Source organism: Oncorhynchus mykiss, chromosome 18 (genome assembly GCF_013265735.2).
Source record: "Oncorhynchus mykiss isolate Arlee chromosome 18, USDA_OmykA_1.1, whole genome shotgun sequence".
NCBI lineage: Eukaryota > Metazoa > Chordata > Actinopteri > Salmoniformes > Salmonidae > Oncorhynchus > Oncorhynchus mykiss.
This window is the reverse complement of record NC_048582.1, coordinates 37,922,137-37,946,205: the sequence shown is the minus strand read 5'-3', so window position 1 is coordinate 37,946,205 and position 24,069 is coordinate 37,922,137. Positions and strand designations below refer to the sequence as shown.

The following is a 24,069-nucleotide window of genomic DNA, read 5'->3' as shown; positions in this document are numbered from 1 at the left end:
CGATCTTTGTCCCCATGTGCAGTTGCAAACCGTAGTAGGGCTTTATGGCGGTTTTGGCAGCGGCTTCTTCCTTGCCGAGCTGTCTTTGGTGCTATACGACTTGTTTTACTCTACATACACACACTTTTGTACCCATTTCCTCCAGCATCTTCACAAGGTCCTTTGCTGTTGTCCTGGGATTGATTTGCACTTTTCGCACCAAAGTACGTTCATCTCTAGGAGACTGAACGAGTCTCCTTATGGAGCGGTCTGATGGCTGTGTGGTCCCATGGTGTTTATACTTGCATACTATTGTTTGTACAGTTGAACGTGTTACCGTCAGGCGTTTGGAAATTGCTCCCAAGATTGAACCAGACTTGTGGAGGTCTGCATTTTTTTTCCCTGAGGTCATGGCTGATTTCTTTTGATTTTCCTATGATGTCAAGCAAAGAGGCACTGAGTTTGAAGGTAGGCCTTGAAATACATCCACAGGTACACCTCCATTTGACTCAAATGATGTCAATTAGCCTATCAGAAGCTTCTAAAGCCATGACATCATTTTCTGAAAATTTCCAAGCTGTTTAAAGGCACAGTTAACTTAGTGTATGTAAACTTCTGAACCACTGGAATTGTGATAGTAAATTAAGTGAAATAATCTGTCTGTAAACAATTGTTGGAAAAATGACTTGTGTCATGCAGAAAGTAGATGTCCTAACAGACTTGCCAAAACTATAGTTTGTTCACAAGAAATGTGTGGAGTGGTTGAAAAACAAGTTAATGACTCCAACTTAAGTGATGTCAACATCCGACTTCAACTGTATATTTTTAAATGAGGCTATATACAATGAGTGCGGGTACCAAGTCAGTGTGCTTTTTGAGGACCTGAGGACCCATGCCAAATATTTTCAGCCTCCTGAGTGGGAAGAGATGTTGTCATGCCTTCTTCACGACAGTGTTGGTGTGTTTGAATCATGATAGGTCCTTAGTGATGTGGACACCGAGGAACTTGAAGCTCTCAACCCGCTCCAATACATCCCCGTCAATGTGAATGGGGGCGTGCTCAGGCCTCCATTTCCTGCAGTCCACAATCAGCTCCTTTGTCTTGCTGACATCGGGGGAGAGGTTTTTGTACTGGCACAACACTGCCAGGTCACTGACCTCTTCCCTGTAGGCTGTCTCATCGTCGTTGGTGATCAGGACTACCACCATTATGTTGTGAGCAAACTTAATGATGGTGTTGGAGTGGGTGAACACAGAATATAGTAGGGGACTAAGCATGCACCCCTGAGGGGCCCCTGTGTTGAGTGTAGGCATGGTGGAGAGATGTTGTTGCCTACCCTCATCCCCTGGAGGCGGCCCATCAGGAAATCCAGGATCCAGCTGCTGAGGGACCTGTTTAATCCCAGAGTCCTTAGTTTAATAAAGAGCTTTGAATGCACTATGGTTTTAAGGTTACCTTTGCGTTCTAGGGCACAGGGACTATGGCAGTCTACTTGAAACCTGTAGGTATTACAGACTGGGTAAGAAAGAGGTTGAAAATGTCACTGCATCGCAGCGCTAGCTGTGCCACTGAAGATTCTGGGTTCGAGTCCAGGCTCTGGACGGCTGCGACCGAGAGATCCATGGGGCGGCGCACAATTGGCCCAGCGTCATCCGGGTTAGGGGAGGGCTTGGCCGGCAGGGATGTCCTTGTCCCATCGCGCACTAGCAACTCCTGTGGTGGGCCGGGCGCAGTGCACGCTTACACGGTTGTCAGGTGTACAGTGTTTCCTCCGACACATTGGTGTGGCTGGCTTCTGGGTTAAGTGGGCATTGTGTCATGACGCAGTGCGGCTTGGCAGGGTTGTGTTTCGGAGGACGCACAGCTCTCGACCTTCTCTCCCCAGTCCACACAGGAGTGGCAGTGAGTTGCAGACAAGACTAACAATTGGATACCACAAAATTGGGGAGAAAAAGAAAATAAAAAAAATGTCAGAGTACGCATCCTACAATCTGTCTGGCCCTGCGGCCTTGTGAATGTTAACCTGTTTAACGGTCTTACTCACACCAGCTAAGGAAGTGTGAACAGTCATCCGGAACAGCTGGTGCTCTCATGCATGGTTCAGTGTTGCTCTCCTCGAAGCGAGCATAGAGGGCATTTATCTAATCTGGTAGGCTTGTGTCACTGGGCAGCTTGCGGCTGGGTTCAAAGCGGAGATTTGCGAGATGATAGGAAAAAATAGTATGTCGGAATGAGGGAGCATTTCCTAATGAACCAAATCAAAGATGATCTATTATATTGCCAATCTTGCCGAATAACCGCTCCAACAATGGAAATACATGTCCTCAATCAGCGAAAGCAAGTGAGGTCAGGTGGGACCATTCTAGCCAATGAGAGGGTTGATACGCATGTGAATAACAGGCACAACTAAGTTATTTCTCAAAATTGCCAGAATGCAACATGCATACACTTAACAGTACATTTGTAACAGCCTAAACATTACAAAACTTATACTCGATCAAGTAAACCTCACGTAATTCGGCACTAATTTATCGACCTCCATACAAAAAAAAGGGCTTTTCTCAAGCAGACAAATTTTGGCAGAATAAATCCTCTTGTGTGTCAACTCTTCCTCTCTGACCAGAACTAAAACCATGCCAAATCAGGAAGTGCAGTCACATTCTCCGTTATTATTGATGACATCCATGTAACCATTTGCCTGTAGTGTGAATCTGGTTTAATACGTGACAGGCAGTGCTACACATGGGCAGGAGCTCACCGGAGCGGAGTACCAGCACCTCACATTCTCTACTGCTTCCAGGCTTATCACAACCGGCCGTGATTGGGAGTCCCATAGGGCGGCACACAACTGACCCAGTGTCGTCCGGGTTTGGCCGGTGTAGGCAGTCGTTGTAAATAAGAATTTGTTCTTAACTGACTTGCCTAGTTAAAAGTTTTTTTTTTTTAAATGATGCAGAAATGTTTTGGTACCCTTCCCCAGGCTTGGTTTATAATCTGACATGCATTGTCAACTGTGGGACCTTATATAGACAGGTGTGTGCCTTTCCAAATCATGTCCTATCAATTGAATTTACCACAGGTGGACTCCAATCAAGTAGAAACATCTCAAGGATGATCAATGGAAACAAGATGCACCTGAGCACAATTTCGAGTCTCATAGCAATGGGTCTGAATACTTACGTAAATAAGGTATTTCTGTTTAAATTTTTTTAAATGAATTTACAAACATTTCTAAAAACCTGTTTTCGCTTTGTAAATTATGGGGTATTGTGTATAGATTGCTGATGATTTGGTTTTATTTAGTACATTTTATGTTAAGGCTGTAACGTAACAAAATGTGGAAAAACTCAATGGTTTTGAATACTTTCCAAAGACACTGTATTTTCATTGTTAGAGCGGTCACTCCACTGTCTTGTCAATCAATATAATACGAATAGCTTATGCATTTTTTCTTATGATTATAAACTGGGTGGGTTAAGCCCTGAATGCTAAATGGCTGAAAGCAGTGGTATATCAGACCATATACCAGGGGTATGACAAAAACAAAAATGGTTGACTTTTCTAATTACGTTGGTAACCAGTTTCTAATAGCAATAAGGATCCTTGGGGTTTGTGGTATATGGCCACTTTAACTATGCCACTTTGTTCACATACTCATCTCATATGTATATACTGTACTCAATACCATCTACTGTATCTTGCCTATGCCTATGCCTATGCTGCTCTGTACCATCACTCATTCATATATCCTTATGTACATATTCTTTATCTCCTTACACTGTGTATAAGACAGTAGTTTTGGAATTGTTAGTTAGATTACTTGTTGGTTATTACTGCATTGTCGGAACTAGAAGCACAAGCATTTCGCTACACTCGCATTAACATCTGCTAACCATGTGTATGTGACAAATAACATTTGATTTGAATATACCAATGGTTAAAAGACAATTTATGCTTGAATGTGCCATATGGATGGTGTGAAGCCTCTGGAGGCATGCAGAGGCCAAATTGAGCTCTGTACTGCATGTGCACCGCCCAATTTATTTGTAACAATGTGGATGGCTCCATATAGCTCTCTGCATTGCCATGATTGGTTGATGGTAGGTGGGTGTGGGGGTCCAGTATAAACACAAACTCACTTCCTTGACAACTTCCTTCACAACAGCTCTGCGAAACTCAACAAGTATGAATGCCCTGACTTATGCAGAGGTTGTATGGCAGAAAATGCTGTATGGGCACTGCAGACATCGGATTGACCATGCAGCGCATTTAATGGCTGTATCCGCATTGCATCATGTGTAAGAATAGCCCTAGCCGTGTTTATATTGGTATATACCACACCTCTGGCCTTATTGCTTAATTATAGCTCAGTGAAGTTTACCGCAATGTACATCCAGATCATTCACACTAAATCTGAGGCAAGTGCCTGATGCACAGCCATAGAAATGTCTTTACTCATAGCCCTCTTGAGAGTTTTAGCAACTGTCGTAACTCTGACGTCACCCCATTGAAGTAGACATTAAAATGGTTAGGTAAGGGTTATGGTTAAGGTTTAGGGTAGGGTCCCGAATAGCACTAACCATCTCAAAATTACACACACTTTTGAATTTGGAAAGACAGAAGCCTTGCTGCCCACCTTGAGCATATCTTATTTCTTGATTACTCAAAAATGTATCTTTATTTTATAATGTGCAGTTCGTCAGAGATTCAACTATTTAATTTTTTGGTGTCAACTCTTTAATGTCTTCTTTTGGGGGGAGAGATTAATATATGAATATTAGTCAAAAGTAATCTACAACACCTTTAATTTTAAATGCGTAACCTTAATGGAATCAAATACATTTTGTTAACTCGTTTTGGTTACAAATTACAGTCAGTACTTGGTTGTAAATTCAATGTAAACCATGAACACATAACTTCTTCCATCAAACACTGTAGCCTATACTGTATTTGTATATTCATGCCGCCTTGCCAAACGTATATGCTGAAGTCATGTTGAGGTAGGTAGTATGTCGATGAAAATGCAGCCAACGCATTAACATATATATGTCTTCACAGTTCGTGGGCGCGCGCTTTTACACATGCGGCAAATTTTGGGATTTTGTAAAGTGTCCTGCGACAAGCATCTGTGACAGAGAATGCTTTTCTTTACCGTCTTGGCGCACTTCCCACAAACATATCTCCTGCATTCTGAACATCCCTCAAGAGTTACGTTCCTACATTGAGTACTAGCCCCCTGACAACTCTTTCTTTTCACTACCTCGTTGGCAGAGCGGGGATCGGGATCTGACTTTATAGCTTATTTTAGCATCACATAGTTTGCCCGAAGCGCTGATGCTAGGTTCAGGATAAACTCTCTCCGGGTATATCGCATAGTGTCCCACATGCACTCTTTGTAAAGCACATAGGCATTGATGGCTGCCAAGTCCAGGACGTTGTAGAAGACGGCCATCGGCCAACACTGGGAGCCACCCTTCACACTACGTGCGCGCATGCCTATCCAACACATTCACCCCGACTTTAGTGGAGTTGTTGAAAGGCAGAGATTCTGGGGGTTTTCTTTCTGCAGGTACTAGTGCCAACAGACAGGTGCAGGGTGCTGAGAACACTGATGGTCTTCATTGGCTTACACATGTACACAGCTTCGCGTCATGCGGCAATTTATTTGCCAGTTGAACTGAAGTGGTCACATTCCTTCCTTTGTTCCATCAGCTTCAGCACCACACTGGCGCTGTCTAGTTGTCTGGAAGTCATCTTCTTTCCCCAAGTTCGGGAAACCATTCACGATGTATTTGGAGTCAGCATCCACTGCCAGCCAGAACTTGATTCCATAACGGTCGAGCGCGTTTTCCATGAAGTGCGAGAAAACGCCCTGTGCTTTTGTGGGAAACAACTGCGAATCAACAACAGCAATATTAGGCCCTGTGTTGTAGCAGGTGATGCTATTTTTGACAAAACTGTTCAAAACGTGTGACAAGGGGGAACATTTGTCATTTTTAACACTTTCACTCTTTATTCATTTTTGGCCAAAACATATATATCGCATGATGTCTCTAAATCTGTTCCTTGGCATTGTTTGTCCAAAAAGGATCACCCCCCACTGGTCATTCCAAAAGCTCTCCATCTTCCCGCAATTGCCACCGAACGCCACACGAACGTAAAGGAGCGCAATGAAGGCTTGAAGCTCATCCAAAGACATATCATAAAAACTGTAATCTGCGCGCTTCTTCAACTGTACATTCTTTGATGTGGAGCAACATGTTGATGCCAAACAGGCAATGAAAGGCGCTGAGTGGGCTGCTGTCTATGTCGCTTTTTGCTGGCCCTGGAGCGACCATGAAAACATGTTGCTCTCTGGCCCACTGCCTCTCCAATGGGATTTAACCCTCGCCAAACGGTGCCATCTTTGCCAGTCTCGTGATCCCCATTCTCTGTTGGAGGAACCGGTTTTCCTGTTGAAGTGACTGGGTTCTTCAGCCGAGGTTTCTCGGTTGATGGCGCTTCTATCTCACTGTCCTCACAACCAGTGGAACATTCACGAAGTTTAGTCCAAAATACATCACTGTCAGGCTCAGATTCACTGCTGGAATCTGAATCGTCTTCAGTATTGGGGGCATTTCATGAGCATCAGCGGCGCGTTTTCGTTTAGCCTTCTTAAAATGTCTCTACTCAGGGTTAAGGTGATGCCTTGTTAGTAGTTGGAGTATTCCGAAAATTGCCTCCCCGCAAAAAACAACGTACAAAAATGTGGTTGCCCTGCAGTCTGAAAATGTAAAGGAAGCATTCGTTTCACTCCGTCACGTTCACGCTAGCAACTAACAACATCCGGGTTGGAAGTTAAAATGGGAACCAGGTTATGGAGCTTGAAAACTTCAAAATAAAAATATTTGACGCAATATAAATGCGAATAAAACATGTATAACACAATTAGGATAAAATTGCCACTAATATAATTATTCAAAAGTATTAAAATGACAACACATGACAACCCCAAAATTCAGTATGTGAACATTTGGTATATTATTTAATGGAAAGTTAAACCAGTAGGCTACTGGAAATAGCATGACATTTTGATTTCACAGATTATTTTCTGTTATGAACATTCACATTGATTTGTTTTTACCTAACACTTACAAAATGTTATTGCATGAATTTACATTGACCAACAAAACATTCTTACATGAATGTACATTTCCTCAAATTAAACATTTTTGGTAACCACATTTTTTTTTGTGCAGCAATGTCCTTAAGGGCAAAGTGCCGGGAGGTCAAGTAGGTAGCGGTAAAATATCAATTTTTCAAGTTCTGTAAGTACGTCTGTCTGTCGTTTAATAAAAAAAATATTGAAAGCACAAATGGTTTGGGGCAGTAATTGTTATATAGCCAACAGACCAGACAATGGCTAATCATAGGCAATGAATCCTGGGAAGAGCACAGGTATTTTTTATAAAATGTGGCAGATAAAAGTATAAGAGCATTTAAAAGTGATCAATTAAAGAATAATCTAGTTTATTAGAAGTTGCCTGTGTATTTCCTTATACCACTAGGGGTAGCCCATTATTAAATGTAAAGCTCTTTGATTTAAGTAAAAAAAGGTATAATGACTCATCCTGTATACACTGAAGAAAAAAACATTTCAGTTCATATATGGAAATCAGTCAATTGAAATAAATTAATTAGGCCCTAATCTATGGATTTCACATGACTGGGCAGGGGCACAGCCATCGGTGGGCCTGGGAGGGCATAGGCCCACAAATTTGGGAGCCAGGCCCAGCCAATCAGAATTATTTTTTCCACACAAAATAATTGTATTATTGTCAGAAATAGTCCTCAGTTTCATCAGCTGTCCGGGTGGCTGGTCTCAGACGATCCAGCAGGGGAAGAAGCCAGATGTCGCGGTTCTGGGCTGGCATGGTTACATGTGGTCTGCAGTTGTGAGGCTGTTCTCTAAAACAACGTTGGAGATGGCTTATGGTAGAGAAATGAACATTCAATTCTCTGGCAACAGCTCTGGTGGACATTCCTGTAGTCAGCATGCCAATTGCACACTGCCTCAAAACTTGAGACATCTGTGGCATTTGTGTGACAAAACTTCACATTTTAGAGTGGCATTTTGTCCCCAGCACGAGGTGCACCTGTGTAATGATCATGCCGTTTAATCAGATTCATGATATGCCACACCTGTCAGGTGGATAGATTATTTTGGCAAATTTTGTGCAGAAAATCTGATAAATATTTCAACTCATGAAACATAGGAGCAACACTTTACTTGTTGCATTTATATTTTTTTGTTCAGTATAAATACGAAACGTGGTCAGAAATACTAAAGAAAGGCATTTGGAATATAAAGAGGCCATTTTAAAAAGTCCCTAATTCTATCATGAATAATGTATTATATATAGGGTCCCATTCCCAACACAGTGTACTAAGAGACTATTAAAATGCACTGGTCCATCCTTTTTAAAACCACCTGATGGGGAGTTAAGTTAACCTGAGGTCAGCTTATTTCTTACAGGCCCTATTCCCTTTAGGTCATGTCTGTCTGTCTGTCTGTCATGTAGGGATTAACCTATCTCTCTCTGTTTCTGCCTGCTCCTGATCCTCCTCTGCCAGGGCCCATTTCTGGACCTTCCCGCTGCCAAACAAGGTGAAGACAAGCGCTCCTCCGGCGCTGATCCCGGCTGATAGACAGAACACATTCCTCCATCCCGCCAAGGAGTGCTGTTTGAGGAGGGAGGGGAGACATGAGTCACAGTCGTATGTATAACAGTCTTCAAGGGTGCAGTAACTTTTAGAAATGAGCCATTGCATTGTCCTCGTGTCAAGCAGCCCAATTCTGATCTGTCTTCCACTAATTGATCTTTTGACCAATCACATCAGATCTTTTTCAGAGCTGATTGGTCAAAAGACCAATGAGTGACAAAAAGATCAGAATTGGACTGCCTGTGTAGACGCAGGCTCGGTCAAATACTTTTTACAGAGACAAGTATTTAAGTAGCTATATTAAATATATTGAATAATTTTGAAAAGCAGTTTCAGAATGAATCAATTTGATGATGAGGGAAAAGCTAAAGCGTACATCTTTGGTGAGGTAACCTGTGATGATTGGCGCGACAACACCTGGGATAGTCGCGAAAGTGTTGGTGATTCCTAAAAGCACCCCCGCATACCTGAATATGAGAGGAAGAGTGAGACAAAGAGGTTCAAATACATCCAAAGCAGTGAAAAGGCACTGAGTAAGTGACTGAGAGTGTGATAGAATGAGTGCAAGAGAGTTCAGTGTTGGTCCAAAACATGCCAGAAAAGACTGGTGAGTAAGGAGGGAAGTGAAGAGAAACAAGTGAAGTGACGACATGTCAAATAGATAAACACCCACCGTGGAGCAATGTCTATCTGGTTGATGAAGACCCCGGCTGCACTGGTGCCCCCTACAGTGGTAGAGAGGGTGAGGAAGGTCACAGCCAACACCCCACTGCAGCCGGAGAAGCCCACAGCAACCAGGAATGCTGCAGGCAGCAGCAGACCTGAGGGAGGAGGAGTATATATCAATACACATGTTGAATGTTCAAACACTGCACTTAATTTCTATTGATAAGAGACATATAAGTGTGGCCATTCATTCATTCAATTAACAACAACAACACACACACAATATATATATATATGTATAAAATACTCTAACTGTAAGTTGCTCTGGATAAGAGCTTCTGATAAATCACTAAAATGTCAATATAAAATGTAAAACTCTGTAAGTTCATATTTCGCTAATAAACATATTTCTAAAGACTAAAATATCAACTGCATTAAATAGTACCAAAGAATCCCGAAAAAATTGTTGCAAACTTTTATACGTTTTAACAGCCAATCAATCAACATCTGGTAAAGCCCATTCCATAAGTAACCAAGACCAATTCCTTTAAAAATAAAAGTCCCCTCCTTGCCTGTGATAGTGAAGATCTTGCGGACCGCTGTTACACTCAACAGCTCCTTCTCCAGGAGGCTGTCTGCTACTACACCTGATATCACTGAGAAGGCCCAGCCACCCAGATAGGGCAGAGCTGAGAGAAAGGCATTCTACATAGAGAAACAGAAAGAAATAGACAATATTAACCAACGACAAAAATAATTGCAACTACATTGTAGGAATAAAATATCCTGATAAGATGGCGTCACTTTCATCAATGTTTTATTCAAACATTGCTACAGCAGCACAGGCCTTGGTAACAACACAACATGATTCAAGTCCAGAGACTCCTGTACTATCAATGTACAGTGTGATATACTGATACGACACTAAATCTTAGTCAGTCATTCTCTAGTCCTACCACCTAAAGTATGTATACACTTGTCTAAGAAATATGACAAAACTCTACCTATGGAGCCTGGATGTCGATTATGGCAGCCAACCGCACCTCTCTGATTCAGAGGGGTTGGGTTAAATGCGGAAGACACATTTCAGTTGAAGGCATTCAGTTGTACAACTGACTAGCTATCCCCCTTTCCCTTATATCAAAATCAAATCATATTGTATTGGTCACATACACATATTTAGGAGATGTTATTGCGGGTATAGCGATATGCTTGTGTTTCTAGATCCATCGGTGCAGTAGTATCTAACAATTCACAACAATACACACAATTCACACAAACCTAAAAGTAAAATAATGGAATTAAGGAATATATAAATATTAGGATGAACCATTACGGAGTGGCATAGACTAAAATACAGTAGAATAGAATACAGTATATACATATGAGATTAGTAAAGCAAAATATGTAAACATTATTACAGTGACTAGTGTTCCATTATTAAAATGGCCAGTGATTTCAAGTCTCTGTATATAGGGCAGCAGCCTCTAACATGCAGGGTTACGTAACCGGGTGGAAGCCACCAAGTGATGGCTGTTTAACAGTCTGATGGCCTTGAGATAGAAGCTATTTTTCAGTCTCTCGGTCCCAGATTTGATGCACCTGTACTGACCTCGCCTTCTGGATGATAGCGGGGTGAACAGGCAGTGGCTCGGATGGTTGTTGTCCTTGATGATCTTTTTGGCCTTCCTGTGACATCGGGTGCTGAAGGTGTCCTGGGTGGCAAACTACCTGCCCTCCGGTCGAGCTATTACCATATTCTTATAGTTATCTAGTCTTGACAGCACTCTGGAATTGAGAATCTCACTCTGTCTCTCCCCTCTTCTGGCATCATCCATAGAAATCATGTCCATATCTATGATGTATGACTTAATGTACAATTTCTTTGGGTCTCACCTGTCGGAGGTCAAAGTGAAGCACCGTGTCCATGTAGGTGGGTAGTGAGGTGAGCAGAGTGTAGTAACCCCAGTTGGCACACATCTGAGACACTATGATGGCCCACAGGGGAACAGAGAGCACCATGGGTAACAAAGGCACTGACCAGCCATGTCCACCACCCTGGGTTAAGAGGCATAGAGAAAGAGAGAGAGAGAGAGAGAGAAATGGGATTGACTGTAAAGTGATTGACAAATGTTTGATATAGTGGCATAAAGGATACCACAGATATATTGTTGTTACATCTTTTCCTATGGAGTTGATGATGTAATGTTTTTCTCTTGTGCTGATTCGTGGATGAGTGCCAGGCTGGTCAGACACCAGAATGAACCAGAAAACTGCCCAAACACAACCAGCACCCCCTGGTGACGAGAGAAAGAGGGAGAGAGAGGGAGGGAATGAGAGAAAAGACTGGTTATGTTGACATCTTTATAAAGCAAGAGGTTGTGTAGGAACAGTGTTTGTGCTGAAGTAGGTTCCTGTATTTCTAGGGAGTGTTTCCTAACCACCGTGCCACTACATCTGCATTGCATGCTCTCTGGGGTTTTAGGCTCAGTTTCTGTATAACTTCCTCTTTTTTCCTTACAACTACTGTTGTAAAAAAATAGAAATACTCTATAAATACATTTGATTGATTGAGTGTGCAGAGAAGAATTGTGAATGATCCAAAAATAGGAAAGTATAATGTGTGTGAAAACAGGAGAATAAAATAAGAGCTGACAATGCAGATAATGGTGTGTGTAGGGGGAATGTATATGGTTGGGGGGGTGCAACTCAATATTACGAAGGTGTCCTTAATGTTTTGAACACTCAGTGTATATGTTTGGGGAGTGTAATTGCTATCCAACTCTCACCACACATGTAGAAGACAGTGGGCCAGCCCAGACTGTGACATATGAAGCCGGTGAGGGGCAGGGCTACAAAAGCCCCAAAGTTTGCCCCTGACCCCGACAGGGAAATAAGACGAGACCTCTCTAGAGGGGGAGCCCAGCGAGCCCACATGGCCATCATGGCCGGGAATGTCACCCCCTGACGACACACAAACACAGAGCAATACACACTGATTTGTCACTTAAATGAACAAAATACCTTGGAGTTTTAGAGAAAATAATGACCACATGGCCAAATTGGCTATACTGTAAGTATACCATAAATCGAATGCTAAACTAATCCAGTTCAATGCTGATAACAGAATGAGATTGACCCCTACTCTGCACACATGAAGCCTCTTACCTCCCCAAATCCCTCCAGTGCCCGTAAGCCAAACAGCCAGTAGGGTCCTAGCTGGGCTGCCAGGGGGGTGAGGAGGGTGAGGGCTGCGGTGCCAAGCACCCCTCCCCCCAAGAAGATACTCCCTCCAAAGTGGCCGGCCAGGTAACCCCCGGGGATCTGAGTCACCAGGTAACCAAAGAAGAACGCCCCCAGCAGCAGGCCCTGAGTTGGAGAATCCCACGAGTACTGAGGTATCTGAGAGAGAGAGAGAGATAGATAGAGAGAGAGAGAGAGAGAGAGAGAGAGAGAGAGAGGGGTAAATGAGCAATAGTGTTACATATTAGTTTGTGAGTGTCTTGTATCTACTGTGCATACTTTGCATGTGCAGTATGTCCAGTATGCATGCATAATGTTTGTGTGAAGCATATTGATGTACTGTAATATATGAGCTTTAATATGGATGTACAGTATACTATAGGTCTAGTTGTGGATACTTTGGAAAAGCTGGTACTTACCCCGTCTGGTTGGTCTGGGGTTTGGCTGCCGTTGTTGTTCCCGTGGGAGGACACTGGGCACTCATGGCCAACTGAGCTGTTGAGAGTTGGTTGGCTATTGGTCCCATTGACCATGGCGACCATGGCAACACTTAGATTGACACGGAGACCGTAGACAACGGAGAATCCGAAGAACATCATGATGGCCAGATTGTAGCGTGCAGAGCAACATTGTGGAGGTACTGGTAGACATGATGACAACAAGTGCACAATCACACCTCACAATCGATCTGAAAACACTTAGACTTTAAAGATGACTATTTAAACAGCGCTGGTAGAACATCTACACTAGCAAACGAGGAGTACTTGACACTTAAATGACCTATTTCACTAGCACTAAGCTAAAGCATAGGGACATATCCAAACTTCCAGGTAGGTCAAATTTTCACTTAATATGACTTCCTTCAACTATCATAAAAAGTTATCATTACATAATAAATCACCCTCTAGCACATCCATGCTGCTGAGTGCTGACTATGCAAAAGAGCAACCCAAAAATAGTAGACACCTGAATCATCAACATCCACCACTTGTTTTTTAAGTAGGGGTGTTGTCTCTCCACTCTCGTCCAGTGGGGTGGAGTTGATGGAGTATCCATTTTGTAAAGCCATGGCAACCACCAGTCAGGTGACAGCCAGAGATGGAATGAAGTGGTTGTGATCTGAGGTCACCTAACCATAGTGTCCTAAGAAAATATGCAGGACAGACAGAGAGCAAGAGTCAGCAGGAAAAATGGCTAGACATTCAGTCTCATGCGCAAGCACACACACACACACACACACACACACACACACGGGTTAAGACTACAGACACAGGCTGGATATGAGAATGACCATGACCTGACAGGTCAATGGTCCTTATGGTGTTCAAATAAATCCAAGGGTGCTTGTGCAACCATTACAAAACACCTGACTAAGTCAAAGAAATCAAATATACTGTAGACATGCATTATAACAGTAGACTTAGCTCTTTATATTGAGGAATGTTCAGAATTCAGGGTTCTCCAACCCTGTTCCTGGAGAGCTACCCACCTGTAGGTTTTCACTCCAACCCCAGTTGTAACTAACCCGATTCAGCTTCTCAACCAGCTAATTATTAGAATCAGGTGCGCTAGATGAGGGTTGGAGCGAAAACCTACAGGATGGTAGCTCTCCAGGAAGAGGGTTGGAGAGCCCTGGTTTAGATAGAGAAAAAGGTTTGACCAATTATCACAAGTAGGACTGGTTGGACCAGAATGTTACTCACTTGCTGTTATTGAGTTTCTAGACCTAGATCATAGGACTGGGGAGCATCATACATTCTTCTTCAGATGATGCTCCAAATAGTTGTTAGGCTGGCTGGTGGTGTGGCTTATACATGTTGATCCTGAAGAAAAAAACAAGATGGAAAACAAATACCAGTCTGTGAATTATGACCTATGTAAAGTCAGTCACAGAATCAGGAATTCAATGATTTTTCATAGCTACCTCTTTTAGAGCTGGACCAGTAGTACGCAATAAATCTGATCTCAGAATACAGGTCTGTCCGCTAAATGAAATAAACCAGTAGTCTTGGCCTCTCCTTCACTCTGACTGTGACTTGTGCAGACTGATTAAAAGCAGATGTGAACCTAGTGTATCTGCTGACTAATAAAACGTTCACACTCAAAAGGTTAACATTGGAGGAACAGAGAGTGTGTTACGCAAGTCAGCTGATGAGGGGGGCGGAATAGAATGACATAATGTAGTGCCTTTTGACATGGTGTAGTGGCCATTTAAGGTTAATAAAGTATATTTATTAAATGTTTTATTTAACTAGGCAAGTCAGTTAAGAAGAAATTCTTATTTACAATGATGACCGGCCAAACCCTAACCTGGATGATGCTGGGCCAATTGTGCGCCGCCCTATGAGACTCCCAATCACGGCCGGTTGTGATACAGCCTGAAATTGAACGAGGGTCTGTGGTGATGCCTGTAGCACTGAGATGCATTGCCTTAGACTGCTGCCCCACTCAGGAGCCCGAGTTCTTATTCAGTTTAGAGTGAATAACACAATGCTTAGCATATTTATATGTTTTTGCTATTCTGTAATATACATCATTTCCAGTGTTCTATTTGTGACATATTTGTGTCTGAGTTGATAGTCACTAGATTTTTGTACTGAATGTTATGGATTCTTCTCATATCGTTTGATAGTGATTGACGCCAGAGCTACAGATTGCAAAAGGACCGAGGACACTGATTCTAATTGTATTGATTACATTATGCACTGTGTGATTCTGTAGCAGCAGGCAAAGTCACTGTCTTTTGTTTTGACTTCGCACAAGCCTCTCGGGCTGATGTTAAGAGAACATTTGGCACTGTCTGAATATAAAGGGCCTGTCTCCAAGAGGCCCGTTAGACATTTTCTCTGCTTCTGTACTAGAGGTTGCACCCTGTTGCACCTTGTAATTAAACCAACATTATTTTGATTGATGTGATCAACGACTGCTCTCCTTTTTATTTACCTGGAAATTCCCATTACAAACGGACACAGTCAAAAAAAAACATGGGCATTGGTATGTGATTGTGTGTTATCTGTAAAGTTCACTTCTTCCAAAGTTGGTATAATAACTGTGTGTAGTTTTAGTAACTCTATGCTTCTTCTTTCAATCGTAACTTCTCCATTTTCTGACATTAGATTTGGGAAAGGGGATTTTAAATCCAACCCGTTCGACATAACTAATGGGTATCACATGCCATCACTGTCTATAATGACAACAAACAATGCAATGAATTATGCTCACATTACAATAGCCTCATTACGTGACAACTTGTTTTCTTTTACATGACAGACCTACAGGAATATAGGAATTTCTTTGACTTCTATGGCTTCTGACTATGCTGTGTTGTCATGTGTTTCTCTCATGCTATGTTGTTGTCTTTAGGGCTCTCTTTATGTAGTGTTCTGCTCTCTCTTGTTTTGATGTGTGTTTTGCCATATATTTTTAGTTAATTTATTTGTATTTATAATCCCAGCTCCCGTCCCCGCAGGAGGCCTTTTGGTAGGCCGTCATTGTAAATAAGAATTTGTTCTGAACTAACTTGCCAAGATAAAAAAAAAGGTTAAATAAAATAAAAAAAATAAAAAAAAGGTTATTACAACACTGGAGGCTCATAAGCAGTCAGTCATGCATGTGAATCGAAACATTCACTTGAAACAGCTGGCCACATTGGTACATAACGAGAATAGATAGCTAGATAGGTATCATAAGTAGATCCAAAATAGTACAGCTGCTAGTGCACTTTAGTTGAATTTGAGGTATAGAGCAAACCTACCTAGAACGAATGGACTCTTCAACCCAAGCCCTCTGGTTTACGTTGCACCTGTCGTATTTAATAAATGTGTAAAGAGCTCTCTGTTTTGCCTTATAGCGGTATAGCGTCCTTAATGCTTGTAGCCTTCCACTTGGCACAGACCAAGTAAAAACAGTGGTAAAAGTGTTGTGTACACTGTTTGCGATTCAGGGAAAGCGGTAGTCACATGATCAAGAATATAATTTACACTGAACTCTACAACACAAGATAAACTAAACTAATGTACACATCGCGCGATATGCTGCTCCGTATGATATGGAAGCTGATGATTGTTTCTCAAGTTTCTTCCGGGTAGCTAGCATGTCATGTGACAAACTGTGGCGATTCTGAAAAGTAAGTAGTAGTTTATTGCTCGGTTTCAGATTGAGTGTTTATTGCTCAGCAAATGTGTATAGTTTCAATATTCAGCGAAACACGACTAGCAAGAAATGTAGACAGTTGCTTGGTCAGACATAGATACCTATCAAGCTAGGAAAATAACGTCCCTAGCTTCCCACATTTGGGAAGCTAGCGTAGCGTGCTAGCTAACGTTAACTGGTTTGTTATAAAAGAAAGGCACCTCCCAAACTTGTCTTTGATTTTGGGAAGCTCTCGCAGGCATATTCCATGATTTTGACAACATGGAAGACCCCTACCAAACAAGAATCGCGGCTTTAAAAGGCACACTCTGCCAGTCCTTGCATTCATAATAACTACGTCTGCATCTGAGAGATTACTTTCCCCCCAGCCCCATCTCTCAGTTTACCAAACAAAATGGCAGGGCCAGGGTGTTGAAATTACACATTGTGCCTTTTAACACCGCTAATAGCCCTCTCACGTTCCTGTTGTATCACATGACTGATTACATAGATAGCCTTGAATTTGCATTAGTTCACTTCTGGTCCTCTTCTTTATATTGATTTCAGGGTTCAAGATGACCACACTTCTCCGCTTGCTCCTGGGGGCTGGCCCCCTGCTGTCACAACTTGTCCTCAGCCCCGTACATGGATCTGACAATGCCACCCTCCCATTGGTTATGTGGCATGGAATGGGTAAGCACTTAGATGCATAATACTAGAACATTATGTTTTCACATACAGCAATGATGTTTCTCAGTTTGGCAGAATGGCTAAGCAAGGAAGGGGAGGCCACTTCCTATATTTGCCTGTGGCCCTTAGATAAGTCATGCTATGTCAGATAGTGTATATAGACCCTGTTCTTGTTTCTGTTTGAATACAGGAGACAGCTGTTGCAACCCTCTCAGCATGGGCTCCATAAAGAAGATGATCGAGGAAGCAATCCCTGGCATTGACGTCCTGTCCCTGATGATTGGCAAGACTGTCATTCAGGTACTTTCCACTATCCTTGAACCTATCTCTGTGGCAGGGCTAGCGCCGAAATGAATAAGTTGGACGGGCATTTGATTTCCATAGGCAGGCTAGTTTTTTCGGACGAACCTCCTATGTGATTTTTTTATTTTTATGGTTGTTATAGTGAAGACCAGTTTCAAATTTGGTGAAGCTTACAATTTACCCTACCATTTCTACCGATCTGTGTGCCAGTTATGATTCTTTTTATATGTGCATTTTTGTGGAACAGTTATATTTCTATAATATTTTTGTTTCTCAAAATCATTGTCACGTAGTTAATCATGAAAATCATAATTAAAATGATACAAATCTCAAAGTTAAAATTCAACTAATGCGAGAGCTGTATGGACACATTGATACACCGTGAGCCGTTGGCAGCTAAAGAAATGAGCACATGGAACTCAGAGATTGCCTGTAGGTCAATGCAGCAGTAGGCCTGTAAACTTCCATTGTCAACTAAGTAAAATAAAACCTAAAGCAAACAAATAAAAACAGAAACTATCCTGATTATATTCAGGTTCTTTCAATCGCATTCATCTCTGTACCCTTCCTCTCTTACCCTCTGTCTTGACTTGAGCTATAGCTAGTGAAGATTTTTCACATTTTGTGAGGAACTATTATCATTCCCAATGACTCAAAACAAAAAGGACTTTGTTGACTTAATGTCGATTTATACAATGTGGACCAGAGGCTGCGTACGAAGGGTTTGATGCAAGGTCGGATGTGTGTTATATTAAACAGAGGGTGTAAAATGTAGGCAAGCAATAAACATTTCAGAACATCTACTAGTCGAATAAGACATGGGAGAGATGATGAATTTTGGCAGAGATTTATTTATAGACTAATACAGTTGAAACAATTAGTCAAACTGAAAACTGCAGACATTACCAGTGCCTCCCCCACGATCAAACCAACATATAAAATTAAACGCAGCCTAACGTGATCAGAAATCTCAACTAGAAAGCAAGTCGCAGCAATGAAGATTTGAGTGCGTACACGAAGGGGGGGATTCTGGCAGGGGGGAGCTTTTCGGCACAACATCGTTCCTCAAGTTATAATGCTTTAGTTGCTTACTGGACCCTGGCAATCTGTGTGAAATGTTAACAAGCTAACAAACTAACCACTATCTGTTAACTAATGTTTTCCCTCTACAGTATGTGGTTCATTTTCAGAATGAGAGAATTAGGTGAAAATGAGGCATTGCTTGTGCCTCATGCCGGGCCTGGCTTAAGCTGGATGCCACTATAGAGGTGAAAGGAACACCACACACTTTCTCACTTTTGCTGGCACATTGTAGAACAGATGTCCGTCCACAAGCAGAAAGTGTACAATGTAATAATGTGCAGTGTAGCTCAAATTTATAGTTTTTGTTGTGTTGAACTGTGTGTGTGAGAGTGAGGAGGGATTATATATGTTTTTACTCAGTGAACATTATTTTTGCACATATGTAATCTTGTGCACTTGATCGATGTCTATAGTGGCCACTATAATATAGCAAAAATAGGGTCGGAATACTTTCTGAATGCACTGTATGTAATTGGGAATTGATCCAGATAAACAATCAATGGGCAAACAATTCACACAAGGAAATGCGCAAGAATTGGCGGGAGACAGCTGCGCGCATCCTGGAGAACCAAGTACATTCGTTTGAGCAAGACGTGCCATATCTTCATCCCATGCCCCTCCACTTTTTTTTTCTCTCAACATTTTAAAATGATACTCAATACATTATCTAAACACATCATTTAGATGCTGTTCACTGACAACTCAATGATCAGCTAGGCTTATTGTCACGCGTGCTGCCCAAATACTGGCTGCCTAAATAGGCATGTGCCTAAGAAGCTAATCATCCCCTGTGGCTAAGTCGTGCTCTGTGGTTGATTGATTTTGAATTATTTTTATTTAGACAGGAGTAATTATATAATTTTGGCAAAACATCATACTTTAGGGGAAGCCATTGTCCGAACAGTGCACTGTGCACCTGGCAACTTTCCTTTCCTCTTGAAGAGGCTGAAACCTGAGCTCTGTATATAATGACGAGATGCTCATGTCTCCGCCCTAACAACGGGAGTCGTCCCAGAGGCAGGAAGGCAGGCGACAAGCTTAGGTCTGCATATTATGCCCATAGAAACGCATTAGGCTTATTTTGGACAGATTTTCGCAAATAGTGAGCCCTCTCTTACTCTGCTGAAACTTTCTCACCGGCGAAAGCATCTGTTAGCAAAACAGCGCCCCTCTGTCTTAATATATGTAGCCCATGTATCTGATGCTGTTTGGCCAGAAATAGTATGACATGCCATCCTCTTTTGATCCAGACAGTATCAGATACAGTTGAAGTTTACATACACTTAGGTTGGAGTCATTAAAACTCGTTTTTCAACCACTTCACACATTTCTTGTTAACAAACTATAGTTTTGGCAATTTGGTTAGGACATCTACTTTGTGCATGACACAAGTCATTCTTCCAACAATTGTTTACAGACAGATTATTTCACTTAATTCATTGTATCACAATTCCAGTTGGTCAGAAGTTTACATACACTAATTTGGCTGTGCCTTTAAACAGGTTGGAAATGCATGGCTGTAGAAGCTTCTGATAGGCTAATTGACATAATTTGAGTCAATTGGAGATGTACCTGTGGATGTATTTCAAGGCCTACCTTCAAACTCAGTGCCTCTTTGCTTGACATCATAGGAAAATCAAAAGAAATCAGCCAAGACCTCAGAAAATAAATTGTAGACCTCCACAAGTCTGGTTCATCCTTGGAAGAAAACTTCTGAAGGTACCACGTTCATCTGTACAAACAATAGTACGCAAGTATAAACACCATGGGACCAAGCAGCCGTCATACTGCTCAGGAAGGCGATGCATTCTGTCTCCTAGAGATGAACGTACTTTGGTGCGAAAAGTGCAAATCAATCCCAGAACAGCAAATGGCCTTGTGAAAATGCTGGAGGAAACAGGTACAAAAGTGTGTGTGTGCATATAAATATATATATATATATATATATATATATATATATATATATATATATATATATATATATATATATATATATATATATATACACACACACAGTAAAATGAGACCTATATCAACATAACCTGACTGAAAGGCCCCTCAGCCACTGCTCCAAAACCGCCATAAAAAAACGAGACTACAGTTTGCAACTGCACATGGGGACAAAGATAGTACTTTTTGGATGAATGTCCTCTGGTCTGATTAAACAAAAAGCAGAAGAACACAATCCCAACTGTGAAGCCTCATGTTGTGGGGGTGCTTTGCTGCAGGAGGGACTGGTGCACTTCACCAAATAGATGGCATCATGAGGGAGGAAAATGATGTGGATATATTGAAGCAACATCTCAAGACATCATTCAGGAAGTTAAAGCTTGGTCGCAAATGGGTCTTCCAAATAGACAATGACCCCAAGCATACTTCCAAAGTTGTGGCAAAATGGCCACAACTTTGTGGGCAGAACTGATAAAGCGTGTGCGAGCAAGGATGCCTAAAAACCTGACTCAATTACACCAGCTTTGTCAGGAGGAATGGGCCAAAATTCACCCAACTTGTTGTGGACTACCAAAAACGTTTGACCCAAGTTAATCAATTTATAGGCAACGCTACCAAATGCTAATTGAATGTATGTAAACTTCTAACCCACTGGGAATGTGATGAAAGAAATAATTCTCTATTATTCTGACATTTTACATTCTTAAAATAAAGTGGTGATCCTAACTGACCTAAGACAGGGAATGTTTACTAGGATGAAATGTCAGGAATTGTGAAAAACTGAGTTTAAATGTATTTGGCTAAGGTGTATGTAAACTTCTGACTTCAACTGTACATGGTCTACACATACTGAGACAGCGTGGCGCTGTTTCACTCGCTCGGATGCTTTTTCTGTGATTGAACCGTCTTCTGTCGGCGCACATCTCGGTCAAATAAATGATAATTATTTAGACTGGCAAGGAGGTACAGTAGGGTGGGCCAGGTCCCCTATCCTGTCCGTAACTCCGGCCCTGCTCAGTGGTGGACAGTCAATACCTGCGGTGACCGGTGTGGATGCTTGCCTTTTCTCCAGCCAAGCAGTAACGCACACGTTCCTACTAATGAAAGCTTTGATTGAAGTCGATTAGTAGAATCAAGTGTGTTACTGCGGTGCTTGCACTCACCGGCCTTTGTAGGGTAAAATAGCTCACCTCTGACCTATTTTCTGAAATGTGATATTCCTGTTTGCCAACTTTGTTTCGTTCCCACCATGAACTTTCTTGCCTCATATTTACCCCTCAGGACACAGAGAATGGTTTCTTCATGGATGTCAATGAGCAGGTGTCCATGGTGTGCAGCCAGCTGGCCCAGGATCCCAAGCTGAAGGATGGCTACAATGCCATGGGCTTCTCCCAGGGAGGGCAGTTCCTGTAAGTGTCTCTGGACCCCTACTCACAAAGCCTCTCAGAATGTTTTTTTAAAATAGAATGTTAGAGATTGGGAAGGGCCACTCCGGTTCTGGAGAGCTGCAGTACAATTTGACACCTATTCAACCAATGTAGTTAAATCAGGTGTCTTATAGCTGAGGTGGAACAAAATCCTGCGGAGTCTCCGGTCCTCAAGGAGTTGCCCATCCCTGGTAAGCGGAGGAATATACTTTATACAAGAAGCTGTCATTCTCAGTTCTTCACCTTTCCACCTCTTTTCCCCCTAGGAGGGCAGTGGCGCAGCGCTGTCCATCTCCTCCAATGAAAACCCTGATCTCTGTTGGGGGACAACAACAAGGTAACGGCACCATGGCAACAGTGCCTTGTCTCCATTCAGCAACATTGTTTTTCATTCACTTCCTGACAGTTGTGTAATGATTCTATTCTCCACATTCACAGGGGTGTATGGTCTCCCTAGATGCCCTGGAGAGAGCTCCCATATCTGTGACTGGATTCGCAAGGAACTCAACTCAGGGGCCTATACCGATATTGTGCAAAAAAAACTCATAAGGAGAAAGTGTTGTGTTTGAGACAAGTCAGCAGTACCCAGGTAATCAGTATGACATAGTTACTGTACATTTTTGAGAGGATGCGCAAAGAAAAGACAGTGCTTTGTGTATTGTGGCTGTTATCTAGTGGTACATTTGGAATCCTTGTCTTTATCAGCTTGGTGCAGGCACAGTACTGGCATGACCCATTGAATGATGACCTGTACAAAAAACACAGCCTCTTCCTGGCTGATATCAACCAGGAGCGGGTTAGTATGGTGCTCATTTTCAGAATCAGACGTTATTTGTTTGTTCATACAGTGCTGTTTGTCTTCATTCTCCTGAGAACTCTCCATAACTGTATTCCAATTTAATTCAAATGATCTGCTGCATTTCACCTCACAGGTGGTGAACGAGACTTACAAGAAGAACCTCCAACTGCTGGACAAGTTTGTGATGGTCAAGTTCTTGCAGGACAGCGTTGTTGATCCAGTTGACACCGAGGTAAATACTGAACACATCGTGACAATCTCTCTTGATGTACTGTCTTCCCCCTCCTACACTGTAATTGCTTATGAACAAGATGTTTTTCCATTTGCAATCTCTTTGTCGTAGTGGTTTGGTTTTCTGAAAACTGGTCAGGCGAAAGAGACCGAGACCCTTCAGGAGAGTGTCCTCTATAAAGAGGTAAAACCCCATCATGTTTACGCATCTTCAAACAGACACGTATTTCAATAATATATAGATTGTGATATTGTGTTGATAAATGGTATCGGTTTTAAGGATCGTCTGGGACTGGCAGCGATGGAGGCAGCTGGGAAGCTGGATTTCCTGGCCACAGAAGGAGATCACCTTCAGTTCACCGATGAGTGGTTCAATGCCAAACTAGTGCCTTACCTGCGCTAAAAACACCTAGCTAGCTACACTGACATGAGTTGACGTACGCACACATTACCATTGCACTGATCATTCCGATACCATCCTGCTGTTTAAATCAAATAATGCACTTATTTATGATTTTAAAAACTGTTTTACCCAGTTAACGTACTACCACAGAGAAATAAAGTTGGTGTTAGTTGGTTCTCAGAGATATCTATTCAAGTTTAAATGTAGGATCATTTGCTTAGCACTATATTTTGGAATAAGTGTGGTGGGTGTTTCTTCGTTAGTGTAATGGTAAATAACATGGAACTAATATGTTAAGAAATCACTGGTTCTGAACTGAGTTAATTATCAAGCTCTCCTTGTGAAAAATGACGTTTTCCCAGATAGAGCAAAACATAAGGGCTCATCATCCCCGTATTTGGCCTGCTCTTACTGTCCAGTCAGCCAATAAAGAACAATCCCCCACATTATCAGACTCAAG

At 42.0% G+C, this 24,069-nt stretch overlaps 2 protein-coding genes across 6 annotated transcripts; one reads left to right on the top strand and one right to left on the bottom strand.

Moving 5' to 3' along the window:
• Nucleotides 1-6,976: 6,976 nt before the first annotated feature.
• si:ch1073-513e17.1 (sialin) lies at nt 6,977-16,587 on the bottom strand. Of its 3 annotated transcripts, none has more exons than XM_036952661.1 (13): nt 16,347-16,587; nt 14,296-14,415; nt 13,559-13,735; nt 13,012-13,232; nt 12,518-12,751; nt 12,139-12,313; nt 11,528-11,646; nt 11,246-11,407; nt 10,962-11,096; nt 9,922-10,054; nt 9,357-9,504; nt 9,060-9,150; nt 6,977-8,701 (listed from the first exon to the last, which is right to left on the bottom strand). In XM_036952661.1, the coding sequence occupies exons 3-13, from the start codon at nt 13,659-13,661 to the stop codon at nt 8,534-8,536; spliced, it is 1,689 nt and encodes a 562-aa protein (XP_036808556.1). In that variant the 5' UTR covers nt 13,662-13,735; nt 14,296-14,415; nt 16,347-16,587; the 3' UTR covers nt 6,977-8,533. The 3 variants fall into 3 exon arrangements, with proteins under 3 accessions (XP_036808556.1, XP_036808557.1, XP_021427532.2); XM_036952662.1 differs by lacking the exon at nt 16,347-16,587 and adding an exon at nt 14,517-14,801; XM_021571857.2 differs by lacking the exon at nt 10,962-11,096 and having other exon boundaries at nt 16,347-16,578.
• Nucleotides 15,461-24,053, top strand: ppt1 (palmitoyl-protein thioesterase 1 (ceroid-lipofuscinosis, neuronal 1, infantile)). 3 transcript variants are annotated; one of them, XM_036952665.1, is made up of 10 exons: nt 15,461-15,586; nt 17,291-17,416; nt 17,604-17,713; nt 22,031-22,158; nt 22,443-22,513; nt 22,615-22,717; nt 22,882-22,972; nt 23,109-23,207; nt 23,319-23,390; nt 23,487-24,053. In XM_036952665.1, the coding sequence occupies exons 1-10, from the start codon at nt 15,577-15,579 to the stop codon at nt 23,607-23,609; spliced, it is 933 nt and encodes a 310-aa protein (XP_036808560.1). In that variant the 5' UTR covers nt 15,461-15,576; the 3' UTR covers nt 23,610-24,053. The 3 variants fall into 3 exon arrangements, with proteins under 3 accessions (XP_036808560.1, XP_036808561.1, XP_036808559.1); XM_036952666.1 differs by lacking the exon at nt 15,461-15,586 and adding an exon at nt 16,563-16,718; XM_036952664.1 differs by lacking the exon at nt 15,461-15,586 and adding an exon at nt 16,869-17,045.
• The last annotated feature ends 16 nt before the right edge of the window (nt 24,054-24,069 follow it).

Coding starts and splice junctions, on each gene's coding strand:
- si:ch1073-513e17.1 (XM_036952661.1), bottom strand. CDS start 13,661: ATGGCTTTACAAAATGGATACTCCATCAACTCCACCCCACTGGACGAG. Junction 11,097..11,245: donor TTCACTTTGACCTCCGACAG/GTGAGACCCAAA, acceptor ATATGGTAATAG/CTCGACCGGAGGGCAGGTAG. Junction 9,151..9,356: donor CAGATAGACATTGCTCCACG/GTGGGTGTTTAT, acceptor TCTCATATTCAG/GTATGCGGGGGTGCTTTTAG.
- ppt1 (XM_036952664.1), top strand. CDS start 17,006: ATGGAAGACCCCTACCAAACAAGAATCGCGGCTTTAAAAG. Junction 17,417..17,603: donor GGTTATGTGGCATGGAATGG/GTAAGCACTTAG, acceptor GTTTGAATACAG/GAGACAGCTGTTGCAACCCT. Junction 22,973..23,108: donor CTGATATCAACCAGGAGCGG/GTTAGTATGGTG, acceptor TTCACCTCACAG/GTGGTGAACGAGACTTACAA.